Source organism: Platalea leucorodia (genome assembly GCF_965183815.1).
Source record: "Platalea leucorodia genome assembly, chromosome: 1".
NCBI classification, from domain to species: domain Eukaryota; kingdom Metazoa; phylum Chordata; class Aves; order Pelecaniformes; family Threskiornithidae; genus Platalea; species Platalea leucorodia.
Window position 1 is genome coordinate 2,856,047 of NC_138823.1, and position 27,488 is coordinate 2,883,534.

The window sequence follows — 27,488 nt, forward strand, 5'->3', positions numbered from 1 at the left end:
TCCCCACCAGGACCCTCAGCATGCCAGGTTGTAAGCAACCACAGCTTTTAGCACCATGCAGCCAAGAGGGGCCACCGGAGTGCAGCGGGCGTCCCCTTCCATCCAAAGGGGGTGGACCTGGAAAGCTCCTCTGCAAGCACTTGCCACCACACTCGGATTGGCTTTTTTTCCTCCCTCTATAAAACAGCAGCTCCTGGCCAAATCCAACAGATGAAGGAAATCTCCCCTGTCTGTGCCGGAGAGGAAGATATCACTGGGTCCTTTGCCTCTAGCAAGGAAAAATCAGAGTTACAACAAACACTGAATGTTGTCCTTCAGATTATGTCTCTTGAGCTGAACAGCTGCCATGAGAAAAGGCTCTGTATAAGCCAAGCTGCTATTGGCAGAAAAAGTTTCCTTTCCAGTTTGGGATGAGCCTTCATTACAGTTTTTCTGCTGTGTTTTACAGCTTTGGGGTTTGCCCATGGAGATAACTTACCTGGCTCACTTGCCGTTGGGCTTGGGTATGTATCTCTGGGGAAATTTAGCCAGATGAAGATCATCAAGCAAGAGACTCCATTACATGAAACAGCAGAGATGGTGGCCCAAGAGAGTGGAAAACATAAAGCCCACATACAAGTGAAACCTGTGGAGTCATTCAGCCATCCCTGTGCAATGATTTCAAACGCCGCTATGGCTTCCAGCCAACGTGTTCAGACTCAGCCCTGGGAGCCATGGGGCTACACCTATATTTTGGTGACCATGCTGCCAGAAGTCACACCTCTTGGAAAGGCTGAGAACTCTCATTCCCACTGCTGTATATTTAGACCTGCTAAAGGTCCACCTGGGGCAGCTCTGGAAGAGGAAGGATGGCAGGACCTGGAGAAGGTCCACCTCGGGGAGGAGCTGCATGACAAAGGGTTAGAGCCCTCTAGTGCGTTTGCCATGGCCAGGCAAAATAAAACAACCCTCACAGATCCTCTGCAAAAGTTCTTTTCAGCAGCTCCAGGGAGCTGAGTGGCAGCACCCAAAGTTGTTCCCACTGAGAACCCGCCCCAGGTGCAGTAACAGACTAAGACCTCTTCCTGCTGCTGGAGATCCAAATAAACAGCTAAAACACTCTTGCTAATCACCTATCAGCTTATGAGACACTTTGGCAGAAGCAAGGAAGGAGAAGCTAAAGAAAAGAGATGGGTGTACCCTTGTTTTGAAGGTGGTGGTGATTTCTGTGTTATTCTAACCTAACTTGCTTGGCCAGCAACTGGTTTTACTTTTTCAGTGGTGGTATTAAAAAAATAGAGCAAAATATCAGAACACTCATCCCTGTTTTGTTTTGCTGTTTTATCAGGATTATAGATGGTCCTTTGGTCAAGGAAAAGAGGGGTTTTTTCCTGCTTGTTTTCTACTAGAAAATTAAGGTGTCAGCTACTCCATAGTACCTGGAGATCTAGTCAGGTATTATTACAAGCTATTGAAATGCTACACGATTCAGGATAAAGATGTTGTTTTGTCCAGTTCGTCATTTCTTCTTTTTAAAAAAAAAAATTGAAAAACAGATTAGAATCTATTTAACTGCAATGTATAATGAACCATTAGGAAAATAACAGTTCAAGTAGAAGAATGAACATCCTACTCATCCCTAACAAATCTATGAGCAAAAGTCAATGTAACAATAACAGTGACACATTTAAAACAGGATTTCTATTCTACTTTTAAATCCTCTCAAGTTTTGGTACAGATCACAGTAAAGAGAAGGAAAGGATATGTGCAAAAAAATTAAAAGCCCTTCCTGGGTCAAAAGCACACCTCTCTTGGGCATGGCTGCAAAGGCAACAAGAGACGGATTCACTGAGGAGCGAGTTCAGAGCCAAATGCACAGCTTTTGTAGATACGAAGAGACACAGGTTTATCTTGAGGTAGGACACGGACCTCAAGATGTGTATGGGCAAGTCTTTTTGAAAGATTAGTTGTTCACATCTTCCCTCAGATGCTTTCCAGCTTGCCAGTGCGAAAGCATCACAACGGGGCTCAGCAGTTTGTCTGCAAAGAGGCCCTTGGGAAAATTAATCAGAATTAACCTATTTATTTCAAAGGGATAAATCAATTTGTGCTGTCCCACTCTGTGGGAGTGCTCTCTTTCTAAACTAGGGCCTTCCACTTAGCTCAAGATCCTTTCTTCCCAAATAAGCTCAGCTGAACTAACTGCACTGCAGTTTGGAGCAGGAGTTGACTGGATATGTAATGGAAAGAGGACAGCAAGACAAGTGAAATCATTTATTGAATCATAGCCCCTAGGGTACAATCAGGTTTTTCTCCACTTAGGATCAGCTTTGCTGAATGTTGTGTTCTGGAAAAGACAAGTGAGTAAATAGTGAGTAAATAGTGATTCATCCTTCACTGCTGTGCTCCACGCAATAAGCAGAGCTGGAAACCCAACCGAGACATCCAGGCTCCATGGCTGTCCACCCTCCAACTTCATCCCTCCTTGTCACAGCAACCCAAGGAGATCTATCATGAAGAAGAGCAAAGTTTTGCCCCTGGGGCAGATCAAGGGAAGATGTTATGCCCCTTGTTCAATGCTGGTGAGGCTGGACCTGGAAACTAGTGTCCAGTTTGCCCAGTGCAAGAGGGATGTGAAGGAATCAAACAGGTCCCATGGAGGGCTTTGACGATGGTTAGGGACGGGGATGAACATCCTGCAAAGAGGACGGGGAGCTGTGTCCCCCTGCCTTGTTTGTCCAGCACAGGAGGGGCACTCTAAGGATTTTTTTGCCTGTTCTCCCATGTGCCTCCATGTTCAAAGAATGGCCACACCTGCAGAGCCCCCTCTACTCACCCACAATGCCATCTCCACCTTCTCTTTCACAGCATTGTCCACCGAGACTGGCTTGGCCCTTCCACCAGCTCCATTCAGGCACACTCAAGTCCCACAACTGGACCTCCTTTCAGGTCCAGCTTCCAGGTCCTTGTACTCTTACCCTCACTGCCCTACACCACAGCTGCGTTACGACTACAAAGTCACCAGCAAGCGTGGGGGACTTAGATTAAATATCCCTAGTGTAGGCGAACCTCAGAGGGAAATTAACAACTGTGAGTCAAGGAGATGAAATTCAATATACTAGAAGGTTTCATTTAAACAAAAAAAAAAAAAAAAGAAAAAAAGCCTAATTGCAGCATGATTTAAATTTATGGAAGTGGTAAAAAATGCATGAAATCATTTTAGCCCTTATTAGAGGAATATATTTATGTCCCTCTATTTGAGCTTCCCCTTTATCAGGAGATACTTCCCTGCCTTTGAAGACAGTTGAACTTTCCCTAGTTATTTGACTAGTCGGAGGAGTTATTCAAACATTCTCTACTATGAATTTGAAATAAAAAGAAGGGAATAATTATAATCAGCCATTCTCTTGCATTTGCTGAGCTGAGCTGCTTCTCCTGTTGTTTTTTTCTCTTCATCCCCCTCTAATACAAAAGAAGAACTGGAGATGAAAGTGCCTGAGGTTCACCAGCTCAACCCATCAATATCTGACTGCTGACTGGAGTGACAATCTGTCCCCTCCTCTCTGGAGAAGAGGACCTGGAAAGGGGCTGCATTACAGGCGGAGAGCGGAGCATCTGCCAAAGACTTTGCCTTGCTCAAGCCCTGCATTTTGTCTGTCTAATGGCCAGATCTTTCTCCACGTCTTAGCACTGTAGGCTTCATTTTGTAAAAGGGACAGCAACACTGCTCTTGACTGGCAAGGTGAACTAAGCCAAAAAGAAGCAAGATTATCATCTCTCTTAGCTGCATGCTTTATTTATTTGGGAGAGAGACTCCAACAGTCAAAGAAATGCCTTTAAGGGTGTATATTTTGCCATCAGTGGCAGATTTATTACCAGCATACGAATACCTGATGTAAGCCTGTTTATAAATTCCTATAGATTAACTCCTATTCTTTGGGTAAAGGTCTGGATCTGCAGGTGTATGTGTTGGAAAACCTGCGTCATCGTGTGTATGTGTGCATGCGTGACCGCGAGACAGGCAGGGAAGGGCAGGGCCATGCACAGCCAAAGTCACATGCTCCCCTGGGCTTGCTGCTCTGACCTTGCTCTGACTTTGCTCTGACCGAGCTCTCGACCACTCAGCCCTTCGGCAGTTTCTCTGTGCCTCTAGAGCATCCTTCATTATTTATGGCGATGAGGCCAAACTCCTCCTGGGAAGAGCGACCCGCCCACGCGCGTGCAGGGGAACATGCCTCCACTTACTATTGCATGCCTTCCTATTGCACAGCCGTCCTTCCTCCAGGACTCCCTCGCAGACAAGACCTTCGTTGGGAAGGGGCTTGCAGGTGCGCATGCGGGTCTGCAGGCCTCCCCCGCAGTCCTTGGTGCAGTCGCCCCAAGTCGACCACGGGTTCCAACCACCTGGGCAAAATCCAGAAAAGCCCCGTCAGCTTTGGTGAGAGCCCAGCACCCAGGAAGCCAAGGCAACACTGGCCTGGGAGACCCTACAATGTACCCACTGCCAAGTCCCGAATCTGGGATGTCTTTGAATGTGGTAGGACTAGACACCACACAGTAGCCCAGAAAGTCAAGAGATAGGAGAGGAAGGGAGAAGCATTGCCTTTTCCTTGACTTCTCTTCAACTATTCCCTATCTCTAAAGAGGGACTTTGCCTTCCTGGAAACCCTGCCCCATTTCTAACTAGTCCAGTTCTTCCTGTGCTTGATGTGGCAAAGACGTCCTCTCCTCTGAGAAGACCCTGTGCCCATTTTGTGGCCTGTTGGTTCCTAACCCCAAAAGGCACTTGCAAAAAACACCTCAAGATACACACCCAGCATTGGTGAAGTTGTCTCTCCTCCCTCTTCCCATACACAAACACACGTGCCTATGTGCAGGCAGCACAACGGAGCTTGAAAGGGGTAGTGGTCCTACCACCCATTCCCCCCACTAAAGGACACTCCTTTTCCCTGCACTGCAGATACCGTCAGCTGCAGAAAGGCATCGTTCTCAAGGACAGCTTTACGGGGAGAATGATATTCCCCTCCAGCAACCTTGTAGCACCCACAGGGAGCAATCTGTGAGCACTATGAGATGAAGGTGCTTTTTTGGCTTCCCTTCCCACCCATACTCAGTGCTGGTGTCGGTAACATACAGCTTTTCCCCTTGTACCACCAGCTACAGCCCTGCAAGCTGATGGAGCCAGCAAGCCCCTTGCTGCAGGGATGATCCTGCCACTTGCAGAAGGGAAATGCTGAGCCTCTGCAGCCTTCTCCACCCTGCGTCTTTCCAGCTTGCTGCCAAGAACAACTTGCCCTGGTGGGATGTCCATAAACGTTGATGGCAGGATGGACCATGAAGACCATCTGAATCTGGTTTGCCTCCCACAATCCAAAGCCTTACAGCAGGGCACCAGTGGGGAGCCCAGCAAGGCTGGGGTTTGTGTTGTAAAAAGACGGCAGGGGATCATCCAGGCCCTTCAAGTGATGGATAAGCTGTCATATCCCTCAGTGGCCAGTTCACTCCTCCTTGGTCATATGCAGCAAGCTAAAAATCTGCTCTGTAATAGGCCTCTGCTTCTAACAGCTGGTGACTGCTTCTGCTCCATCATTTGCCCACCTCATGGGGAGGAGCAGAGGTGGCCCTTCGTCCCAGAGGTGGCCACTCTCAGATGGCTGCTTTTCCTGCTGTGCATTCTCTCATTACCCACAGCTACCCTTGGAGATGCTTCAGGTCCAAGAAATTCAGCTGTGCCATGCTTAGGCACAGATAATGAGCTAAAGATGTAGTTTATTGAAGAGAGGAAACACTGAGAGAAAGAAAAATTCTGCTTTTCAAAATAAAAATGAAATAAAGCCCGTTTGCTTTTTCTCACCAACAGTCAGAGATTTCAGAGATGCAAGTGATCCATTTCAGCTGACCCCAGCCTCCCTGTATTGCTATTTATGAGGCAACGGAGATCACATCTGTCCTCTGAGCTGTGGGCTCCGCTGCTCCCTACACACCCTAGGCAGGACACCAGCCCTGTCTGGAAAAATGAGGGTCCTCAACAGCCCAGCTAGGTGCCAGACCAGAATATAGGGACATTACCAGCACCCCTTTGCACAGGGATGGGCAGATACTCATCCACCTGCACAGCGTAAAGCCATGAGTTCATACTCTACTACCACCAGCCCACCTGTGCTCTAATTTTTGCTCCCAAGACAGAGTGAAAATAAACACATTCTCAGCAACTTTCACACTGCTAAATGCAGTGGAAGCTGCTTAGATACTTAATAACAAGAATGACATGGGGAAAATAGAGCAGGATGGAAATGCAGGCTAGTGAACCTGCCAGCAAGGTGCTCAGAGATCCTGGCAACAGTGTAGAGGATGGAGTTGTTATTGGCACACAATAAATATTTGACCTTGAAGAAGACTGTTTTTCCCTTGAAAGTCACTTTCTCTACTGTTTCCTTTTTTAAACAGCACAGGGAAACAGGCTCGTCTCTCCCGTTGCATGATGGGAGACAGATTGTGTTTCAGTTATAAGAAGGCCATTGGCATAATGGCAGGTATCCTGATGCCTTGCTTGAGCTGATCGATAGGGTATCCATAACCAGACACATTTAGGAGCTAATCAACTCTTTGCTTGCCCTTTTAAGGATGTCTTTCTTTATTCTCACTCCCTTGCAGATTAGGAGTGGGGCTGGGGAAGGGAGAAAGCCGCTCCACACAAGCCTTGGCTAGGCTTGTGATTTATTTGCTTGGGATGCTTTTTGAGTCAAAATACATAATTGCTCCAGTGTCTTAAAAGGCTATTTTATATTGTGTTTGTAAACAAAATACAGACTGGCTACCCAGACTGATTGCCTGTCATGGTGTCCCTGGTTTGATGATGGGTTATTCAAACAGGTCTGCATTTCAGGATATAACCTATTATGATGACATTAACACCTTAAAAATATATAGAAATAGATGCTGCCTGGTCTCACTACAGGAAAGAGTGGGGGACAGTGTAGGTTCCAGTCTTTGACTTCTTACTCTGCTTATCCCCAGCAACAGGAGAACCAGTCAAAATAAGATAAAAACCATTGTGATCTCAAACCCTTAACTGGAATGAGATCTCTTTATGAGGTTGAGCACAGATAACTTCCTTCCTCACCTTATTCCTCAGTTTCCAACCCATTTGTGAGTACTAAAGAGAAGCTAGAGAAGTACCACAGTACTTATTAAATCAACACAGGCATTTATAGCCAAGACAAAGGTATTCCCCACTTTATGGAGTAGTACTTTTTTATCATCAGGTTGTCCCATGGTCCTGACAAATGAAATACTGCATGCTATTTATCCTGTTTATTGGCTGTCAGATAAACCTTTTGAAATCTCCCTTCTTTTTCTGCGTCTAGTCATTCACTGTTTCAAGTGATTTGTCTTTTTTAGTGGTGCTGTAAACAAGCGGTTAAGGGCCTATTATATGAAGTTATACCTATCCCATCTTTGAGGGGAAAAAAAATGCTGTGCCATGAGTAAAACACTTGGCTCTCCTGCCCACTACTTGAAAGCCTCTGGCTGGTGGAAAGGGGTGGCTGGGTAACAAGTGAATGAGCTACCATGGCTGTGGAGCAGCTGAAATGTGGCAGCACACAGATGCTTTTATCCCAGTGCAGATGCTGGAGAAGAGACACGAGAAGAGACACGAGTTGTCACTGCAGTGGCTGCACACATGCCCCATCACTCAGTTCATCAGAAATGACTTGCTGAGCTGCAACAACCCTCATGGACTCCCCATCTTCTAGGAAACGTTCATTCCCGCCTGTCTGCTGCACAATTCCCTGCTCTGCCCCTTCAAGCATGGGGTTGAAGGAGACATTTCTGATGGTGGGAAGCAAGTAACGCATGTGAAATACAATGCAAAGTCCCACTGAAGTTAATGCGACCCTTTGCAGATAGTCCCTTTTGCCCCTGGAGTCCCATTTCATCAGCTCCCAACAAACTGCTGCGCCTCACTGATCGATGTGGGTTAAGTTGCCATCTGTCCTTAATCCAGAAATAATGAGCCTTCTGCAACTGCTTTATGAAGGATTTTGCTTTTCAAAGGCACTGACTCCTGTGAAGGTCTGTGCTGGTTTTGGCTGGGGTAGAGTTAATTTTCTTCATAGTAGCTAGTAGGGGGCTATGTTTTGGATTTGTGCTGAAAACAGTGTTGATAACACAGGGATGTTTTAGTTATTGCTGAGCAGTGCTTACACAGAGTCAAGGCCTTTTCTGCTTCTCACCCCACCCCACCAGCAAGGGGGCTGGGCGTGCACAGGAAGCTGGGAGGGGACACAGCCGGGACAGCTGACCCCAACTGACCAAAGGGACATTCCGTACCATATGACGTCATGCTCGGCATATAAAGCTGGGGAAGAAGAAGGAAGGGGGGGACGTTCGGAGTGATGGCGTTTGTCTTCCCAAGAAACGGTTATGCGTGATGGAGCCCTGCTTTTCTGGGGATGGCTGCACACCTGCCTGCCGATGGGAAGTAGTGAATGAATTCCTTGTTTTGCCTTGCTTATGTGCGCAGCTTTTGCTTTACCTATTAAACTGTCTTTATCTCAACCCACGAGTTTTCTCATGTTTACCCTTCTGATTCTCTCCCCCATTGCACAGAGTGGGAGTGAGCAAGTGGCTGTGTGGTGCTTAGTTGCCAGCTGGGGTTAAACTATGACAAGGTCACATACCCAGCTCGTTCCCACTTAGCAAAGTTTTGCTCGGCTACAGCCTTGCAGAACTGCAGACCTTTCTCACTTTGCTCTTTATTCCTTTTAACTGGAGTAGCTGCAGCTCATGCCTCCAGCTCCAGGGTTCCCGTCACAACCAGCAGCTCTGTCACCTCGACCACATAGCAAGGTTTAGCTTGTATTTTTTTATTTTTTGAGAACGGTCCTAGCTCCTAGCATGAGTGTTGCAAAGGCGGCTGTTGCACATGAAGCTGCTGCTCATGGGACTGTTTTGAATGCCAGGGAGGCTGTCATTTAGGGAGGCCTTTAATCCAGTTTCTAAAGGGCTTTTTGATCCTCCTCAGTCAGTTCTTATCATGATCACGTACTAAAACAAATTACTTTTCATGCTAGGCTGACCCAATGCATTCTAATTCTCTACAGTTAAATGAAGAAAATTTCAAGATGGTCAGAATCAACTGGCAAGCTCATATTTGGCATTTCTTGCTCTGAATCTTAAGCAGAGATGACAAAACAATAGGTCTTTCCTACTCCAAATTAACTGAGAGAGCTCCACTTAGACGCCTCGTCCAAACACCCTTGATCTTTGGGAAGATTTGCATCCCAATCTGGAGTTTATCTTTGCAGCTGACAGCTGTGATGTGTCTCAGACACCAGTCAGTCAATCATGCCTTTTAATTTAACAGCAATGCCTTAAATTAGATGACAGTGACAACAGCAAAAACTAAGGAATCAACACAAAACAATCAATAGAGCACAGCAAAAGGGTCTTTGCTGACACACTGCATCCATCTCCGATTTTGTTTTTTTGGATTTAGCCTCCCACTGACCCCAGCCACAGACATTTCTTGTTGGCAGCTCTCTCAGGACATCTTGTGTCTGAAAAACATGCGAGACTACATAAAGCCACCACAGTTCTGTGTGCTACTACTGGAAATATTTGTAGTGGGCCTTATATCACGGTACCTGAGGGCCTAAGAATCATCAGCAGTTCTGAAATGAGTGGAAAAATGTTACTTGTTATGCAAATAGGGGGAAGGATGCTGAAAGGAGATTAAGAGTGAGATTGTCTTATATCATCTGAAAGTTAAATTTGTGATACAATGGGGAAAGCAAGATTGCTGCTCCATAGGGTTTTATCACTCTCCTTCCATACTATGCTGGGAAAGAGCAAGTCCAGAAGGGACTATTTTGAAGACAGCCTTCTATTACACAAAACAGTGATCTTTCCCTGGAGAGCCATGCATTCAGTTTGCTACTTCTGTGGAAGAAAGGAAAAAAATCTTTCAGGAAGATGTCCCCTCCTCACGCCCCATGTGATGAAAGTCTATGGCAGCACAAGTGAGTTGCTTCAGTGGTTCATTCTCTGCCTTTTCAAAAACAAATCCCATGTAACACTTTTCTGTTTTGCAGATTGTGCACGCTAGTATCAAAACTAACCCCCCAAGTTCCCTAAAAAGCAAAATCATTAATTCCAGCTCTTCTCTACAACCTTCCTATTTCAGATGCCAAAGCTTTTGATGAACAGTGTATGAACATGACCCCTGCCCATTATTGATCTAGTGAGAAACAAAATGAAAAGGCTGAAAGTACCTTCTTCTGCCCACTGTCCATACTGTATGTCATGAGCTCTGTTAGGTTACCTAGCTAATGACAAATTTAATTAAACACAAAGACCCACAGATTATCAAAGAAACGTGACAGGCAGGGACATCTTGGTAACCTACTGAGTGAAAATGGACCATGGACAGGGAGTACCCTCTAAGGAGATGGATCAGTCCCTGGTGTGAAACTCACTATTGTAGGTCATCATCGACGACACTCTTGGGAATGCCATGCAAACCAGCAGGGTCCTTTGCCTAAAGCGCTATAGGACTTATTGTCCTATAGAGAAAAGAGAATTTGGGGATGAGAGTTTGGGGATTGCACAAAACTTTCCATGGGATTCTCAGGGGTGGGGGGAAAGGAAGACTGATCCGTGCACAAACCGTTAGCAAACTTCAAGCTAGACTAGCCAGCAAGTAGGATAAGGGAGACCCAAGACAGGGGCATCGATCTGCGCAGCCAGGATCATCCTTTCTGTGCTGTGTGTGTTTACCTCTGACAAACTCGATATTAACAACATATTAACAACAGCCATAACCATAGATTAGGACTCTCCTCCATGGAAAGGAGATGGGTGGGGGTGGGAAAATGATGATGCAATAGAAGTTCATGAGTGACCAGGGCAAGGTAACCAGGGAATGGCTGTTCGTTCTCTTTTCCAGTATTGGAATTGAGGGGTGTCAAATGAAACGAGCAGGAGGCAGGTGCAAAACCGATGAAGGATATAATTCACAGACTCAGAGCACCGTCAAACTGTGCAATGCTTGTCACAGCATGAAAAGATACCAAAGTTCCTATGAATATAAAAAGTAGCTAGGGAAATGAATGAGAGAGAAACCCACCAAATGCTATTAGATACAAAACCAGCAGCTCTTGCTCAGGTCTCTGGGCTGCAAGTTGCTGAAGGCTGGAAGGATGCTGTATGCTTGTCTTGTTCTGCTATTTTCCCTTGATAGTCACTGCTAATGAGAGGATATTGGGCTGAAAGACCCCTGATCTGGCCAACAAGATGATTTCTGGTGCTTTCCTAGCTGCTTGGCCTCTTTCTGCCTCAACTTTATTACTATGACTCTCTTTCACGGAGATGTGCTCAGAGCACAGACAGCTCAAGGTCAAACCAGTATTCCCCACCACCATTCAGAAAGCTGCTCAGATCACTCACTTCTGGCTATCCAAATAAGTGATGTGATTTTTCAAAGCTCCTGAGTGGCCAAAGCTGTCATTGATTTCTGTAACGTTTACAAGTCCCTGCAAATGAAGGTAACGAGGCCCAATTTGGACAAACATTTAGGATGAGCTTCAGTCTCCCCCTGCTCTGCAAATCACTTAAGGAGGATGGAAATGAGGCCACAGTGCTCAGCTTGCAAGGAAACCCAGCATAAAGCTGTGCTTATTACATGAATCCCTGCAAATGAAAACACTAGGGATAAAGAGAGATTATTTATGTGGAAATAGTGGGGGGTAGGCAGGGAAATGAGAAAGGGAATGTTTAGTCTGGAGCAGGAGATCAAATAAGACTGTGGAAAAGTCTTCCCCTAAGAAAGCCGTAGAGGCCTAATCACTTAATGTATTTCAAAGCAGAGCAGGCAAAATATCAGAGAACAGACTTGTGAAGAAAAATCCAGCATGCACCACCGGGGAGGAATTAAATACTTTCCCACCCTGAACCTCTCTGATACTGTATAAATCATATCAGAGCTGAGTTCACATACTATTTGCTTCTTCAAGTTATTGCAGACCTCGGTGCAAAGCACAGAGGGGACATATTAGCATAGACACATACGTGCCTCTGTACGGTGATAAATATATGCACACATTAAAATCTAACTGTGTAGCCCAATTTGATTGAAACATTTTCTGATAGAAGTGTCACTATCTACTTTCATAAAAGCTTGTTCAAAAAGGAAATGAAAGAAGAGTATTCGTGAAATTTCCTTTCATGTTCCATCTGCCCTAGCTTGAAGGGCCTCAGTTTCGCCAAAGGTGTTTTCACCTTTGAAAAGGTATAAAGCACTTGCAGAACACTGCATAAACCCGTAAATGCAGTGACATGTTGTAACACCCAGAGCTTTGTAAGCCCTGTGCAATTTCAGCTTGTTTCCTGAACAGCATTTCCAGCTGAAGGATTTCTATAGTCCCCAAGACCGCAGTTTCTCAATCCTCCACGCGCTAAGACATATTTCTCTTCGAAAGAGCCCTGCAAGGCAGAGCTGTGCTATTATTGCCTCTGCAAGACAAACCAGGGAGGGACTGAAAAGCTAAAAGACTTGCCTGCAGTATCACAGGGCACCTGCTGTACAGCACAAACAGAAGTTAAATTTTCTTAAGGTAAGCATCTTACAGGAGGACATAGAGTAAATCACCCAGGACAACCCAGGAGTCAGGTGTCCCCCGCTAAGAGCAGTTTTGCCAAGGAGACGCCGCTCAGCAGACCCTATTCGTGGCTCACAGCACTCCTGGCTCCACTAACTGCTCCCAAGACAGAGCCAGAAACGTGAACTCCAGCACAGTGCTGAGGCAGCCGCCTTGGCAGTTATTAAACCAAATATTTAATGACGTTCTGATACGCACAGCCAAACCCTCTTCACACACAGATGTCAGTAATAAGGATTTTGCCTGGAAGGGGAACGGAGGCGGTTGAAAACCACATGAAAGAGCTGGGGGTGTGTGCACCTCTGAGGAAGGCTGGCGAACAAGCAAGTTGTCAGCAGGCATTTCTTCCTTCGGTGTCCTCTTCTTCGCAGAGCTGTCGGTTACACTCATCCTAAAGTGCGAAGATGCTAATCCTGGCTGCCTTGCTGGGTAGAGGCTGCCTTTACCAGCATCCTTTGACACGTCATTAGTATTTTTCATTGCAGAAGGAAGCAGGCTTCAGGCTTGCCTCTGTGTGTAGTTTCTGTCTGTCTCTTATTAAGTCCTCTCGTTAAGAGGGGGACAAACAGAATGGTGGGGTCATGTACCACTTCGGCAAGGTGAGTGAAAAAAATTGGGGGAATTAAATGCTGATGTGTTTCTAAGGGGTTAGGATGTAGAGCAGAGAGGAGCTTATCTGCAAGCCAAAGTTGGGGGTCAATAAGGACTGCATGCCCAGGAAGCTCAGGAGGTCACTTTGCTGAGAAAAGTTACCCAGCAGTGTCCAAAGACAGTTAAAACAGTCCTTGGGAGAGATGCTATCTGAACTGGATTGCTTGGGACCAGAAATTGCATTGTACTGGTGAGCATCTGAGATCCTTTATTGGGTTGAGCACTCCCACTGTGATCAGGAATGACGTTATGGATTAATGCCCGGGATCAGTCTGAGCGTGGTAGGATCCAGTCCCAGCCTTGACAACGATGGGAGGAAATAACGTAGAGCTATGTCTGCACTTGAGGAGTCCAGAGTAAGTGATGAGGTTACTGTACCAGCACAGGTCATGAAGATGAGGAACATATCTGCCTGCCTTTTACCCTCTTCTGCCAGACCCTGTGCTCCCAAGGGAGCAAAACAGAACTACAAAATAGGCAGCGCAATGCAGCATCTTCCTCTTTTTCAGGTATTTGGGGTATTTGATTGGACCATGATGGGAAAGGGAGGAAGCTTTCCACTCCAGACCCCACTGTGTTGGGAAGGGATTTCCCTTCTCGACGTGCTGCTCCCAAAGGTGTTACAAAAAAGGAAATCTTTAAAGGCATTCATTACCTGTAGGATGGAAAACATCAGATTAAGTTGAAACCCTGAAATTTTTACTGGATGCTGCCTTGGCCTGGGCAGAGTTTGCCCTGAGTTTGCACATGATTGGTAAATATTAGCAGTAATAAAGGATGTGCACACAATTTAGAGGCACTGTGTAGCATACGAGGCCAAGTCTTTCCCTGTATGCAGTCATGAACTGCAGAGAAATGCAAGCTTTCACCTCCACACAGGTCTCTGAAGGCCATCTGAGGTATGCTATGAGCCTCTGAAACACCTCATATCCCATTGCTGGTCATTTTCCACAAAATATCTCTCTCTCTTCTCTGGGATACCAATTACAGTGGGCCATCTGGTAGGAGATCACGTCCTTGGCATCACAAATCTTGAAGTTAGCCATGAAGTCTTTCATTCATTGGTCTTTTCAGGGTCTCTTTGATTTATTTGGTGCTGAACAGTCTGTATTACCATTCTGCTTGCTCCCAGTCTGTGCTTTTCTGACCATTAATTGAGCACTATTGGTTGCTCAAATTAATTAGAGCACTTTGGAAATGGAGGAACTTTCTGAATCTGACAGTGCTCTAAGGTAGGAAACAGAAATCTGAGGTATGAGCAGATCCACCTTGGGAAACCTGGCTGTAGATGAGTGAAGGGGATTTATTATATAGCAAACACCTGTCAGTGACAATGGTTTCATCAGTGTAACCGATGGGCAACTGGGACTACCACGTACAGCCCAAGGAGAAGACAGAGATATGTTCAAACCATTGGAGGCACTCAGATGAAAAGCTGTCACTAGATTGCTTCATGGTAGTTTAAGGAGCCAGCAGCAGCAGTTCTGCATCTGGGATAATGAGCACATGGTATCCAGCATGCCTTAGCATCAAGGGCAAGAAATCAATACCATCAACCTTGATCAACATTATAATTAAGAGGTTAATATTGATCTTTTGACATTGATGCTAAGGTGTGGTAGGTGAGTTGAGTCATTAGCATTGTTGCTGGTAATCTGAAGTCGGGGCACTATAAAACAGACAGCAGGCACAGCAACTCACTCGCAGATCCCTTAGAGACACTGGATTATAATGATTAAAGCAATTCTCAGCCTGATTCATAAAGAACTGTTCCCAAAGTCATCACCTTTTCTATCAATGGTGAGAGGGGATTACTCACACATGCCTGTCATGTCCCTTCAAAGTCCCAGGGTGACACAAGGAAATGCAACTCCCTCTGGTCCTGCAGACAGCAAACTTGTGGTCTTATACCGTGCTTTTTATCCTGAAAACTAAATAGGAGTTGAGTTCTTGTTCTTCATAATGGATTGATGCAGAATGGCCTATGCGGCCATGTTACCTTGCTACAGGTGAGGTCTCCCTCTGATTTCTCTTGTTATGACTGCTAAAAGAAAGCCTTTTCCCTAATGAACATCTGAAGCATCTTCATGAGCATTTTCTAACCCTGAGTCTGCTGAGCCAGACCCTGATACCCATAATCTTCAGCCAACAGAGATCAAGGTCTGTCCTGCTTAAAACTGTTCTTTTCTACAGACAAATCTGATATGAAATTCCCTTGGTCTGAGGCCCTGCTTAAGAAAATAAAGGCACAGTACTGAGAGATTATATCAGCACAGATGATGAGGAGATGCCATGAAGACTCAGCATTTACCCAAGCATTTGTAAATGACTTTTTCTGTTATTCATATTTGTCATTTATATTCCAGCAGTGTTAAGAGGCTTTGAGTAAGATGAGAGCCATCCTGGGATTGGCACTCTACGGGCAAAACAGTCTCAGACAGTCCTTGATCCTAAGAGCTTGCATTAGGCAGTGCCTAAATACTGCTGTGATTGGTACTACAGAGTGAGAGAGGTGAATGTGCATGGAGAGGGAAGAGGAAAAGAGTGGGCATATTAACAGATGTACAGAGATTCAGACTACTTTACAAATTATTGACCATACTTAAATGTTAATCATTATGTGCATTAGCTATTTTTTCTATGAGAAAATGCAGACAAACATCCCTGACCTATAAGACTGTCTGCACAAATGGGTGGATTCTGAACAGACCAAGGATGTTATTTTCCTCCCAGCACATTCCCCAAAATTGAGTGGAAATTAATCCATATGAGAATAGAAAATGGAGACTGATGGCAGAAGATTTCTCTGCATCCTTTTTTCTTTTTGTCACCATTAGTGCTCAGAGGAGTCAGGAATGGTTGGGTTATCATTGATTGCCAAGACTATTCAGGATGGAAAGCCAATACAGCAAGCGATTCATTTTTCTCTAACACTCCATGAAACTAGAAACATGGCTAAATCCCATTTGGATAACCACATGAATACAACCCCAGGAGTTCAGCCCTGCTCTCCATTTCTCTCTCCGTGACTCATATCTGAAGCCATCAGATACATGGCACTTGTTCCACATGGCACAAAAGGATCGTGGTGGTCAACTGCAAGTGAGAGCTGCAGCCCCCGCAGCCCCCAGACCAGTACCTGTTTGACTCTGGCCTCTCTTAACATGGTTTAATCCCATCATTTCTCTCTGCAGCTGTCCACACCACCTTTCTGATAAGTACAATCCAACACCTCCCCTAGAAATACTGACTGCTTGTCCAGCAATTCTCACTTCACACAAAGCAAATAACAGCTAGTAATTATATCTACTAATTACAAGTGACTGCTCTCTGAGTTGTGTCATATTTTATTTTTCTCTGTGATCATCTGGGATGGTCTGTGATGGCCTAGAGCAGAAAGCTGGGGTGAAGGACAGATCCACACTGCATGGCTTCAGAGGGTTCCCAAATGTCTCAGGTTGGATACATCTTTTTTGAGCGCATCAGTATGAGCCAAGAGCAACATCTACTGGCCAAGCTGTTTAGTAAGACCAAGTGTAGATCTGGCACAACCCATGGATTTTACAGACCACAACACATCTGTGAGATATTTTTAGTTAATACCCAAACACAGGGGTTAGCACCAGCACTTCCCAGCTCTGGAAGTTGTCATCAAAGCAAATGTCTCAGCGCTGCACACCTGGACCTAGCTCATATCCATGCTTAATATGAAATTTGCTGTTTAAGCCCACTGTGTCCTGGGTAGTGCATCCTGGCAGACAGTCAGTACCTGTGTATCTCCATGTCTTCACGGCATAGTCCTTCTTGCACTTCCCATAAAAAGTTCCTGGGCTGAAGCAGTCTGAAGGTGAGTAGCAGTCCACCTGCTGCCACCAAAGCTGCTGGAAACTTACAGTGGGGGATATTCAAGTGGTCTAACTTTAGACATTGAAAATAAAGAGTCCAGATTTGGAGTCTAGGCCTGTTGATGTGTCTGTTGGTGTGGAGGGTGAGAGCTGACAGCACGCGCGTTTGTATTTCAGGGTGGGGGCTCAGTGTAACAAATGATGCTGGTAAAGCTGGATTATGAAGAAAGACAGGAGGAAGGGGCTTCAGCCTCCAAAAGAGTCTGTCCAGGTGTGTTAAATTCAGCATTATTAGCCCATGTTCTCCCTCACCCTCAGCCACTCTCTTCACAATCCTTCCGAAAAGGGAGTGGGGGAACATGTGGGAAAGAGAGAGAGAAATCGATGAAGCCACACCCAAAAAATGGAAGAAAAAAGACTGTGAGTTCATCTTATTAGGAAGACTGAGTCTAAAACTCATTAATAACAGGCATAAATTGTGCCTCCATCTCTGTGGCCTGGAGGACAGGGCCATTTGGGCATTGATGGGTGAACAGGGCTCTAAGGAACTCCAAATCAATTACACATAAAATACAATTTCCTACCCTCAGGAGAGCCACTTCTCCCTGAAGAGCAAGATTTAAAGGAAAGTAAGAGCAAAGCAACTTGATCTATATTCTGAGCTCACTGCAAGATCCCATACAATCCTCCAAAGCATTGCCAGAGTGGGCAGCATCTCAGCTAGTTTTAGAGGTCTGCAGTACAGATGTGTCTGAGCTCTTCATAATTAAAGGAGGGAAATAAGCACTTTTAGAGTGTAGATTATCTATTTCACCATCTTGCTTTAGAGTGAGATGAATCTCACCCCAGAAATGTCCATTTCTCTCTGTTGATTGTAGAAGGAGACCAGATGACCTCCTTGGTCAGAGGAATCTTTCTTTCATAGCATAGGCAACTGAGAGACAACAGAGAACCATAAGTGGTTAAAATGAGCAGGAATCACAAGTCAAAACTGGATAAAATGAGAAGGACCAAGCCTGCCTACTGCAGGCAGATGGTGAACTTGCTCTATATAGGTGTCTTGCCTGCTGACTCACAGCCACATCCAACTGTCCATCTGGCAGGGTGTCCTTTCAGGACATGGTGTCCACATGTTCCTTGCAGACAAGAATGAAACCAGGACGTCTGAGGTCTGCAAGAAGCTGTGCCCTTTGAAGGGGTAGGGACCAGCAGCATCACAGGACCGTAAGCCTAGTAACTCAGGATTTCTGATCAGGCTTGCTAGAAGCCTGGTGGGTAATCTCAGAAGAGTCATCTTCCTTCCATCTCTGTTCCATAAGCTAGTGAGGATCTCTGATCATGACAGGGCATATGATGACAAAGGAGGGTGCTGAAACTGGGGAGGAAAGGCAAAGTTTGCTCTTTTTGATCATGATCTATAGACACGGATTCCATCTGGAAGCAGTCCTGTGTATATTTTACTGAGCCTGGTGCAACCCAAACTCCATCAGACCCCTCAGTTCCAAGATTCAGCCAGAAAGGGACCATAACCAAACCCACCTCCTTGCACAGGTACCTGTCAACGTAAGCAGGTAAGACAGAGAGGCAGGTTCATCTTCTGCTTGATTCTTGTATGTAGATGATGGCACAGCAAATAGCCCATGGAAGGCTTTAAGGGCAAGTGTCTCCTTGTGCATGGAAAGAAGGAGTCCCCCTTCTGTCTAACAAAAAAGATTACTCTCGGCACTGGGGTCTGGTTTCAGCCCCGTACTTTCCAGCTGGCCCCTATTTCTAGATAATAGGTTGAATCAAAATGCTGCATCTAAGCAGATGGGATGGTTAAGGTTTTCTGGTCCCTGGCTGAGCAGGAACACGAGGATGCACGCAGGTAATGTGTGAGCAGAGGCCAAATAAAGAACAGAACATAAACCCAAGACAGGAGGGGCACTAACCTAAAGGGAAAGGTTGAGCTCTTGTGTCTCCTTGAATAATGCAAGGAGCAAAATATTCTGTTACCAGCCTAGGGAGCAGACAATTAAAACACTACTTGAAGCAAATGTCTCCTGACTCTGGCTCGGAATTTCAATTAGTCTGCAAAGTCTTATTGCACTTAAGTGCAGGTTAGTGACATTTCAGGAAAGAGAGATTGATTGGGAGCTGGGTTGCAGCTCAGCCAGCAGGGATCATGTCTAGGGGCCTGTCCTTAAAAACAGTGTGTGATCTCTGTATGGCATTTTCCTTGTTTAGCTCTTTTATGTTTCCTATGAGAATGAATAATCCCAGTAGCCAGAGATGTGTCCCCTCCTTTCAAACACTGCCTTATTTTCTTTCTCATTTTTCTCTAATCTTTTCTTTCTTTTGCCTTTTTCAATGTTCTTTCTGCATCCTTAGGTGTCCAAACAGAATTTCCTGTGGCTCTTCTCTTCCTCCTAAAGTCGTTAACCTTTTCTTGTCTCAAGAATTAGGCTCTGACTTCCAGGAAACTATTTTCATACTAGTTTACCAGCTTTGCAGAGCCAGACAAATCAGTGCCTGCTAGTTTTTGTCCCTGATGGGCAGTGACTTCTGGATTGCTGAATTTGGCAAAGCTGGCAGAGAAGAGTGGGGACATATTGCAGCGGTATCACAGCATTACCTGACAAATTACACAAACAGCTTCTCTCCAAATATACTGGCTGCAGAACAAAGTGGGAAAATACCCTCAAGCAACTCAAAAAGAAAAAAGAAATTATTGAAAGACACCAAGTGTGCACCAGGGAAAGCCCAGTAGCTGATAAGCCTAAGCAGGACCAGCCACCAGGTCCTTTTGTGCAGAAGATGCCTGCTGTGATTAGATGTGCCTAAGATAGCTACACCTTTTTGGGACACATGCATGAGATGACAGGAGCCAAACAGAGCAATAGTTAACAAGCACACAGATACAATAGATTTTTCTGCCATAAGTAAGTCTCCTGTGGGAGACAGGATTTTTTCCATAAAGCAGCCCAAAATTCATCTCCCTGCCCCAGCGACGCCTGCTTTTGTCACAATTTCTCATGCATCTATACACAACTGCACGTACCATTAAAAAACATCACCCAAACTGAAACCTTCCCAGAAAAAAAACACTCTAATCTAGCATTTAAACTCCAGCATAACTAAAAATGCTACCAGGGACACACTGGAAGCGATAAGGAGCAATACAAATAATGAGATAGAATTAAGTTTTCTGCCACAAAAAAGCTGTAGGTAAATGACCCTCCTTACACTGACAACACATGGATGGACAAGCTGAATGTGCCCTGTGCTGTTAGCTGGTGGTGACTTTATTTTTAATCACCATCAATGGATTTTTTTTCTGTGGAAGTCTGTTGAATTGGTTTTTGCACCCATGGATGCTTTGGTGCTGGTAGTGTCCTGCAGTGAGAGGTTCCACAGATTCATAATGCACCACCTTGGCATGGTAGGCTCATGTATGATCCAAAAAGCCTTGCTGAAAGCCAAGATATAGTAGCTCAGTAGGACACTAAGCTGTGTATATGAATTCTGGCTGGCCTGGAGACAGACTGCAAAGACAAAGCTTTTACAAAGACTGTTTTAAATGCATCCCTTCCTACAGACACCGTGAAGACCTCACCAGCATGTGCTGGACCTGCTGGGGCAGAAAGGCTGCAGCTCCAGAGGCTCTGCATGTCTCTGGGTGGGCAGAGGTAACCACTGTCTGTGAACAAGTCCTATAACAGAGAGATGCACAGGATCGATACTGACTCTCTTTTAGTTTTCTACGACCTTAACTAACTCTCTACAGCCTCCAAAGATGCTCTGCCCATAAATATCTGTATACAGACATGTGTGTATCAGGAAAATACAACTGACTATGAAGACACTTTTCTTCCTTCACTTTCGCCCTCCTGCATGACCAAACCCTCCCAAATAAAACTGCCTTAGTCCAATCTCTCAGTATGGTCATCTCTGAGGTATGGGCTTGTATCAGAAGAGCGGTGATAGCGTTAGGCAGCAGCTTTCCTCTAAAGAAGCAAACTGGCTGCAGCAAGGCCAGCCCTCATCCTGCCTTTTCCATTATGGTCCAAAACATTGCTCATGTCGGGTTTGTAGGTCCTTCCCACCCTTGGCCATAGAGGAGGGAGCCACAGGAGTACCCCTACCCTCAGACATGTCCAGCCTGCACACAGCAGACCTAGAAAAACCCTTTGCAAAAAGCCAGCCTTCGCCTTTGGGAATGGACTTGATTGTGCTGAAAGGCAAATATTTGACAAAGAAGGTCTTGCTGGGTCCTTTGGGGATCTCTGCACATACAGGTTAAATTACTGGTGCACTCTGCGTGGGAGCGCAGGAGTAAAACAGATTTTTTTTTTCACCAAATGGTGTTTTCTTCTCCCCTGGTCAGCTATGAGAAAGGTTTTATTATGAGAGGAAACTCCATTTCGTGTCATCATTCATCCTTTCCCACGGAGCCATTTATGTTCCACATGAACCGCAGCCTCTCGGAAACCACCCCGGACCATTGAAAGCATCCTGGAGGTTTTCAAACACCCCTTCAACAGATTGTTCCTCTTCACATCTGTGGAGTAAGATGGATCAATGGGGGACCCAGGAGGGTTATTTTGCCCATGAATTATTTACACCCACTGGGTAATATTTCATTTTAGACTGGCCTTGTTTTACGCTTGTAATTTTTAATTCTTATAATTCCACCTCCAGCAAGCAGAGGCTCCTGAGAGCAGTAGATTATATCTCAGCGGGCACACTCTCAAATGCATAAATAACCACTTCTCTGCTGACAGCACATGGGAGATGGGCTGGGCTTTCAGTGAGGTTAGTTTTTTTTCCCTCTCTTTCTCTCTTAAAGGAATCTTTATCTCTGTGCAGCTATTCTGTAACATGCCTCTGTTTGGTAGCAAAAGCACTATTTAAATGCAAATGTTGACTTTTTGTCAGGGACTGAAGGGAAAATACTTGTATAATGATGCCCTTGCAAAAGTAGAACTGGTGTTGTTTTTAAAGGAACTGTGTCAGAAGGGATTGTGACTTTGGTTCCTTGCACTCCTAACCACCTCTGCCGATCTTCCACCCCTTGAAGTCATGCCTATCTTTTTGCAAGAAAAATAAATAAATAAATACATACATACATATATATATACAGGCTAAACTAAAAGCAAAGCAGAATCTTTTGATCAGATTCCCACTTCCTCTGCCCAGCCTGTCCAAAGATGGAGGAGACACAGCCGGTGCACACTCACTCCAGTTCAAGGTGTTTGGGTTTTTCCCCTTCTCTGTCTTGGGACAGATGTTCCAGATGTTAAATATCTGTAACAGGGACAGTAAGGTGACTGTTGGGCTGGAGCCCACTTGAAAGGGAAATGAGTTGGCTGAGAGGAGGCAGAAGGGAAAGAGGAGATTCAGACTCAGGAGGTGGGTGAGAAGGAAAGGAGACCTGGGGTGAGTAGGAAAGGGACAAGATCCCTGGAGCAGAGTAATTAATTTTGTCCAGGGAAAAACACTGTTTACTGTTTTGTACCATTTTTCTCTGTTGAAATACTGATTCTGATTTAAAGGCAAAATTAGGCAGACCTTCCAGGCATGCTTGCAAAGGTAAATAGCCTAGTAATGCTGAAAGAAGACCAAAGTTAGGCCAAACAGGGAGATGGGGAAAAAAACCAAATACCCAACCAATATCCCCACAGAAGTGTCTTCACCCACAGCCATGGGGCTAGCAGCAAGCACATACCCTGGGTTTAATTTTGGGTCCTGTCCACTGCTTCCTATAATAAAGTTTTGTGTAGGAGCTGGAAGGGCTCAAAGCATTTGGAGACAAGGCTTGTCCTCTCCCCAGATGTGTGGGCTTCATCACGAATGGATGGGGTAGAGAAAGGGCAAGAGGACTCCACAATTTCCCTTGAACAGGGAGTGCTGGGAAGGGGATGGATGCGCTGCAAGACCTGTCATACACAGGAGCTGTAGCACAAGCCGGGAGTTGGGACAATACACAAGACAGTGGAGGCTGTACATCTGCGTGATGCATTTCATCAGCCAGACCAAGGGCTTCCCATGTCCTTCCTCCTCCTTCCCATCTCATTGCTTGGTCTCTGCAGGCTGATGGGTTTCAGTCCAGTTTTTATTCAATGTGGTTCAGTTACCAAGGAGACAACGATCTACAAGGAGGAACCTTTGTGGCATCCAGAGGAGAGAAATTGATGCAGATCACTCAGGGGTTGAGGATGGCCCCAGACCCAGAGCTCAGGAGCTGGGAAGCATTTGCCCTGGCCCATGTGAGGTGTCCCAGGCAGACTGCAGTCTAGAGGGACTCCAAAGTAACATTTCAAATGAAATCAGTCTATGTGTGGGATGAGGAAGAATCAATCTGTCCTTAGCACCAGCTGAATATTCACATCCTCTGGGAAAAGCAACCTGACAGTTAGAAATCTTTTGTTTGCCTGCTCCAGTGGCCTAGGAAGTGTTAGAGCTCAGGTCTGATGGTTCAAGCAAAGCAGGCAGCAATATGGGGTAACAGGCCCGTGGCTGTGGCAGAACAACCATGGCACCAGGACTCATGTTGCCCCTGTGGTCCATCTGCTGTCCGCCCTGTCCCTCTCCCCTCGGGGACCCACACACACTAACGAGACCCTCAGCAACCTCAGCTCAACACCACTGAAAGCATCCAACCAGGACACTGGAGATGAGAAATAGTCTCCTTGTGTAACATCACGGCACGGCCCAATGAACATGTTGGAACAATAAAGATTGTGGTGCCTGCACCCTCACTAAAGCTGCTTCAGCTGAGAAGAGCTAGACAATCAAGGCTTCAAGGCAATAATTCACCTTAAATCTCAGCTAATTTTTTTTAGACCAGGGTAGAAATGTTTTACAACCTACTGCCAGGGCCCTGGCCTTCCTTTTCCCTTACCCTCCATGGGCCAAGTGACTATCACCCTGCCCAGACATTTGCCCAAACTTGTATGGAGTTGAGATGTGCAGCAGGAAGGGGAGACTGCATTGCTTTGGAAGTCAGATGAGACACATCCCCAAACACAAGGTTTGTGAAGGATAAAAAAACCCTCGGCTGGAGGACTGCAGCTCTTGTTATTCCTGACTTGTCTTTAGCCATCATTTGCTGCAAAGCATGGGAAAGTACTGAGTCAGCACAATCCCTCTCCCTCCTTTGCTGCTGTAACACTGAGACTCGGAGAGACTCCTTCCAACAGGCAGAGCTGCCATCAGACAGGGTATTTCTTCCCAATCCTCACCTGATGATCAAATCATGACCGTGAAAGATGAGTGCCGAGGGACCTTGTTAACTAGCAAGAGATTGTTTAGTGAGTGTCTGCAGAAGTGGGTTAAAAAACAATAACTCAGGGGAAGGTCCTTCCTCTGGCAGCCAGGGAAGAGGGAAAACATATTTCAGTTCTGTTTATTCTCCTCGCCTGGGGAAGGCTCCATAGCTGAGATGTCAGATTTAATCTCTTCCCAACATGTATTTTGCAAATAAATAAGTCCTTTGTTCCTGTTTAAGTTTGGCAGCTAATATGCCGGAGCAGTGACAGTCTCCAGCAATGATTTAATGGACGAGAATGTAGGGTCCTCCCGTGTCACCTTTCAGATGCACTCAGAATGAAGGAGGCTGTGAAAAAAGATGCACTCGAGATGTGGTGACCCCACAGCAGGCACCCGGGGTTGCCCAAGTCATGGCTCTTCTCTCTTCAGGCTCCTCTACCAACAGATGTAAGCAGAAAACAGAGCAGGGATGGGGCTGTTGTGGGAGCACGTAGCTATTAACTACCTAGGAGAAACCAACGTCCCTTTAAATCTGAATCCTTGTTTTTAACAAATTTCAAAGGGAGAAGTGAGCCTTCAGAGTGCTGGTAGTATAGGACTGAGCCAGCACAGTGACACATGTTAGATGAGTGGATTTTGTACCCTATTTTGATAATCTCAAACACCCACAAGGATGGGAATAAATCTTCTGGAAAAGATGTAGTAGCTCCCTCACTGGTTTTGAAGAACAGATTATTAGGGATGGACTAGGTAAGGATTAGGGATGTGTTGAGTAGATCCTGCCCTAGGGATGGACTAGCCAATCCCAAGGTGATTCTGATTCTTGAGTCTTGATATATCAAATAAAAAAGGCTGGTCCCAGTGTTACAGTACATTTCAGACTGGTCTGGAGATAGACTTGTTCAGCCAGAATTTTGCACCCCCACCCTGTCTGGGGAACCATGGGAGCTGATTTTGGAGGGGGAAGAGAGAATATGGAAAGAAGACGTGCGGTTGTCATGACAGGAGTTTGTAGCAATGATGCACATTTTCAGCAGTTATCAGTGCTATTTGTATGTGCATCAGTTTACAGGAACATCACACAGCTTGGGGACAAGTGGGAAGAATAAGTCATTCTCTGTCTAGCAAGCCCTCCAACTCACACAGCCTGAAACACCCACAGTCCCTACCCAGGGTACCCCAGGCCCCATCTGGACTGTGCTTTTCAGGTAGAGAATTGTAAGCCATTTCCCAAATCCCCAGCTATCCTGAAACAATACCGTAGGTGAGGATTAAAGATCTGCATATGGAAGAGCTACCAAAACCTTACAAGATGAACAAGAGCTTCATAAGTAATGAATAAGATTGTTTTTTTCTACACTGCATCTATCCATGGCTCACAGAGCAGCCACACAACACAGCTGTGCTGAAAGGAGGACTATAAAGCTTATTCTACCCAGCACCAAAATGCAGCTGATTCTGTGGAACACGCCAGCTGCCAACTGCACAGCGGCGTGGGGAAAGCCATGCTCCAGCAGCCATTGCCCCATAACTTTGATACACCAGACAATCAGAATCTCCAGTTTGAAGATGCTTTTCCAGCACCTCTGTGCTAGGAGCCTGCTCAGGAGTAGGGGAAAAAAAAAAACAAAACAAAACAAAAAAACAAAAAAAAAAAACCACACCAAAAAACCTAAAAAATCCAGTGCCATCTAATGACCAGCAGAGCCAAGACTTCAGCACAGACCAGAGCAAAGAGGTTTCATCAGAGCATTTGATGGTAAGTGTTCCCTAAAGCACTTTTTATTAAAATAAGTAAATTGCTTTCTGACCCAAAGACAAATTTTCCATGGAAGCATCTGGGTTTTTCTATATTGTTGAGTGAAAGAGGGAAATGTTAGAACTCAGTGTTCTGTGTGGGACATTTCCACTAGACCTGTTTTGAGGGGGAGCAGGAAGACAAGAACTGGAAGTGTGTCACTGCCGGGGGAGTTAGAAGGAAATTTTTTTAGTGGGTTTAGAAAAATAAAAAGGCAGGGAATTTTAGATAAAACTTTTCAAGTGCATAAAAGTGTCTTCCCGGGTCTAATTAGAAACTGGTAGAAGGTTCAAAAGGCAATGAAAGATCTCCGTGTGAACCATCTGAGACTCTGGAAGGAATAAAAGAATTTATTTCCTTGCAATTGAATTCCTGGGGCCCTGGGAATGGCTCAGTAAAAAGCCCAGCTCATGGCACCCCCAAGGCAATGGGGCAGCAGACCCTTTCTCTGGTCCTCTTGTCTTCTGCAGCTTTAGAGGACACTTCCACTAGCCCTGGATGGGAGTAGGCATGTCTGGATAGATGGGTATTGCAAGGGAAAAAGAGGGGGGGAAAAAAAAAAAAAAAAAAAAAAGGAAGGAAAGAATAAGGCACCAAGAAAGAAAGAGAGAGAGAGAGAAAGAAAAAAATTGCTTTTTCCTACTAACCTCCAGCTGAAAGTCTTAAGGATGTTGAAATCCTTTATTCAAGTCGGGAAACTGAGGCACAGAGAGGTTACATTTCTTGCATGGGACATCCATAAACAGAGACTTGAAGCACCTTTCCGCTGTTGTGATTGCAGCGGGGCCAGGGAGAGGCACTGCAGGGGATGAAATCCAGGCAGTCCTCCTCAGGGGAATGGATGCCAGGTCCCATCAGTGGTGGCCTTGGAGCAGCTGCATTTGCAGAGCCCTGGCTTGAGAGCTCTGTTCTGGGTTGCTGTGTCTCCCAGAGTGAAAGCAGCATCTGCTTGGAGGAGCACAGCACAGCCAAGCAGAAAAAAAGGTCAGCTGCTTTCCCCCTGTTACCCTGCAGGTTGGAAATGGGGAGAGCTCTCCCCGGCACCACGCGGCACCTCAGATCTTCCCTGGGCTCATCATCCCCCTGATAATTATTCCACCAGGCCATACGAGGACACAAAGGCAAAGACCCCTTCGGGCCAACATGTAGCAGAAGAAAGCAAAGGGGAGGACAAGCCGCATGCTCCCGTTCACCCTGTCTCCTGGAGAAAAAGAAATCCAACCAGCCAGTCCCTTCCCCATGACCTGAGCTCACCCTCCAGTCCAGGAAACCTTATGGGCTGTGACACAGGACCAGTCTTGC

General features: G+C 45.6%; 1 protein-coding gene across 1 annotated transcript in view; it reads right to left on the bottom strand.

Annotated features, from left to right (window-relative positions):
* Window positions 1-27,488, bottom strand: part of ADGRB1 (adhesion G protein-coupled receptor B1) — a gene marked incomplete at both ends in the record, with an annotated part of 199,586 nt that overhangs the window by 151,942 nt on the left and 20,156 nt on the right. Inside the window, one exon of the mRNA XM_082307543.1 lies at window positions 4,225-4,383. Coding sequence (XP_082163669.1) covers window positions 4,225-4,383 — 159 coding nt within the window. The remainder of the gene's footprint in view (window positions 1-4,224; window positions 4,384-27,488) is intronic.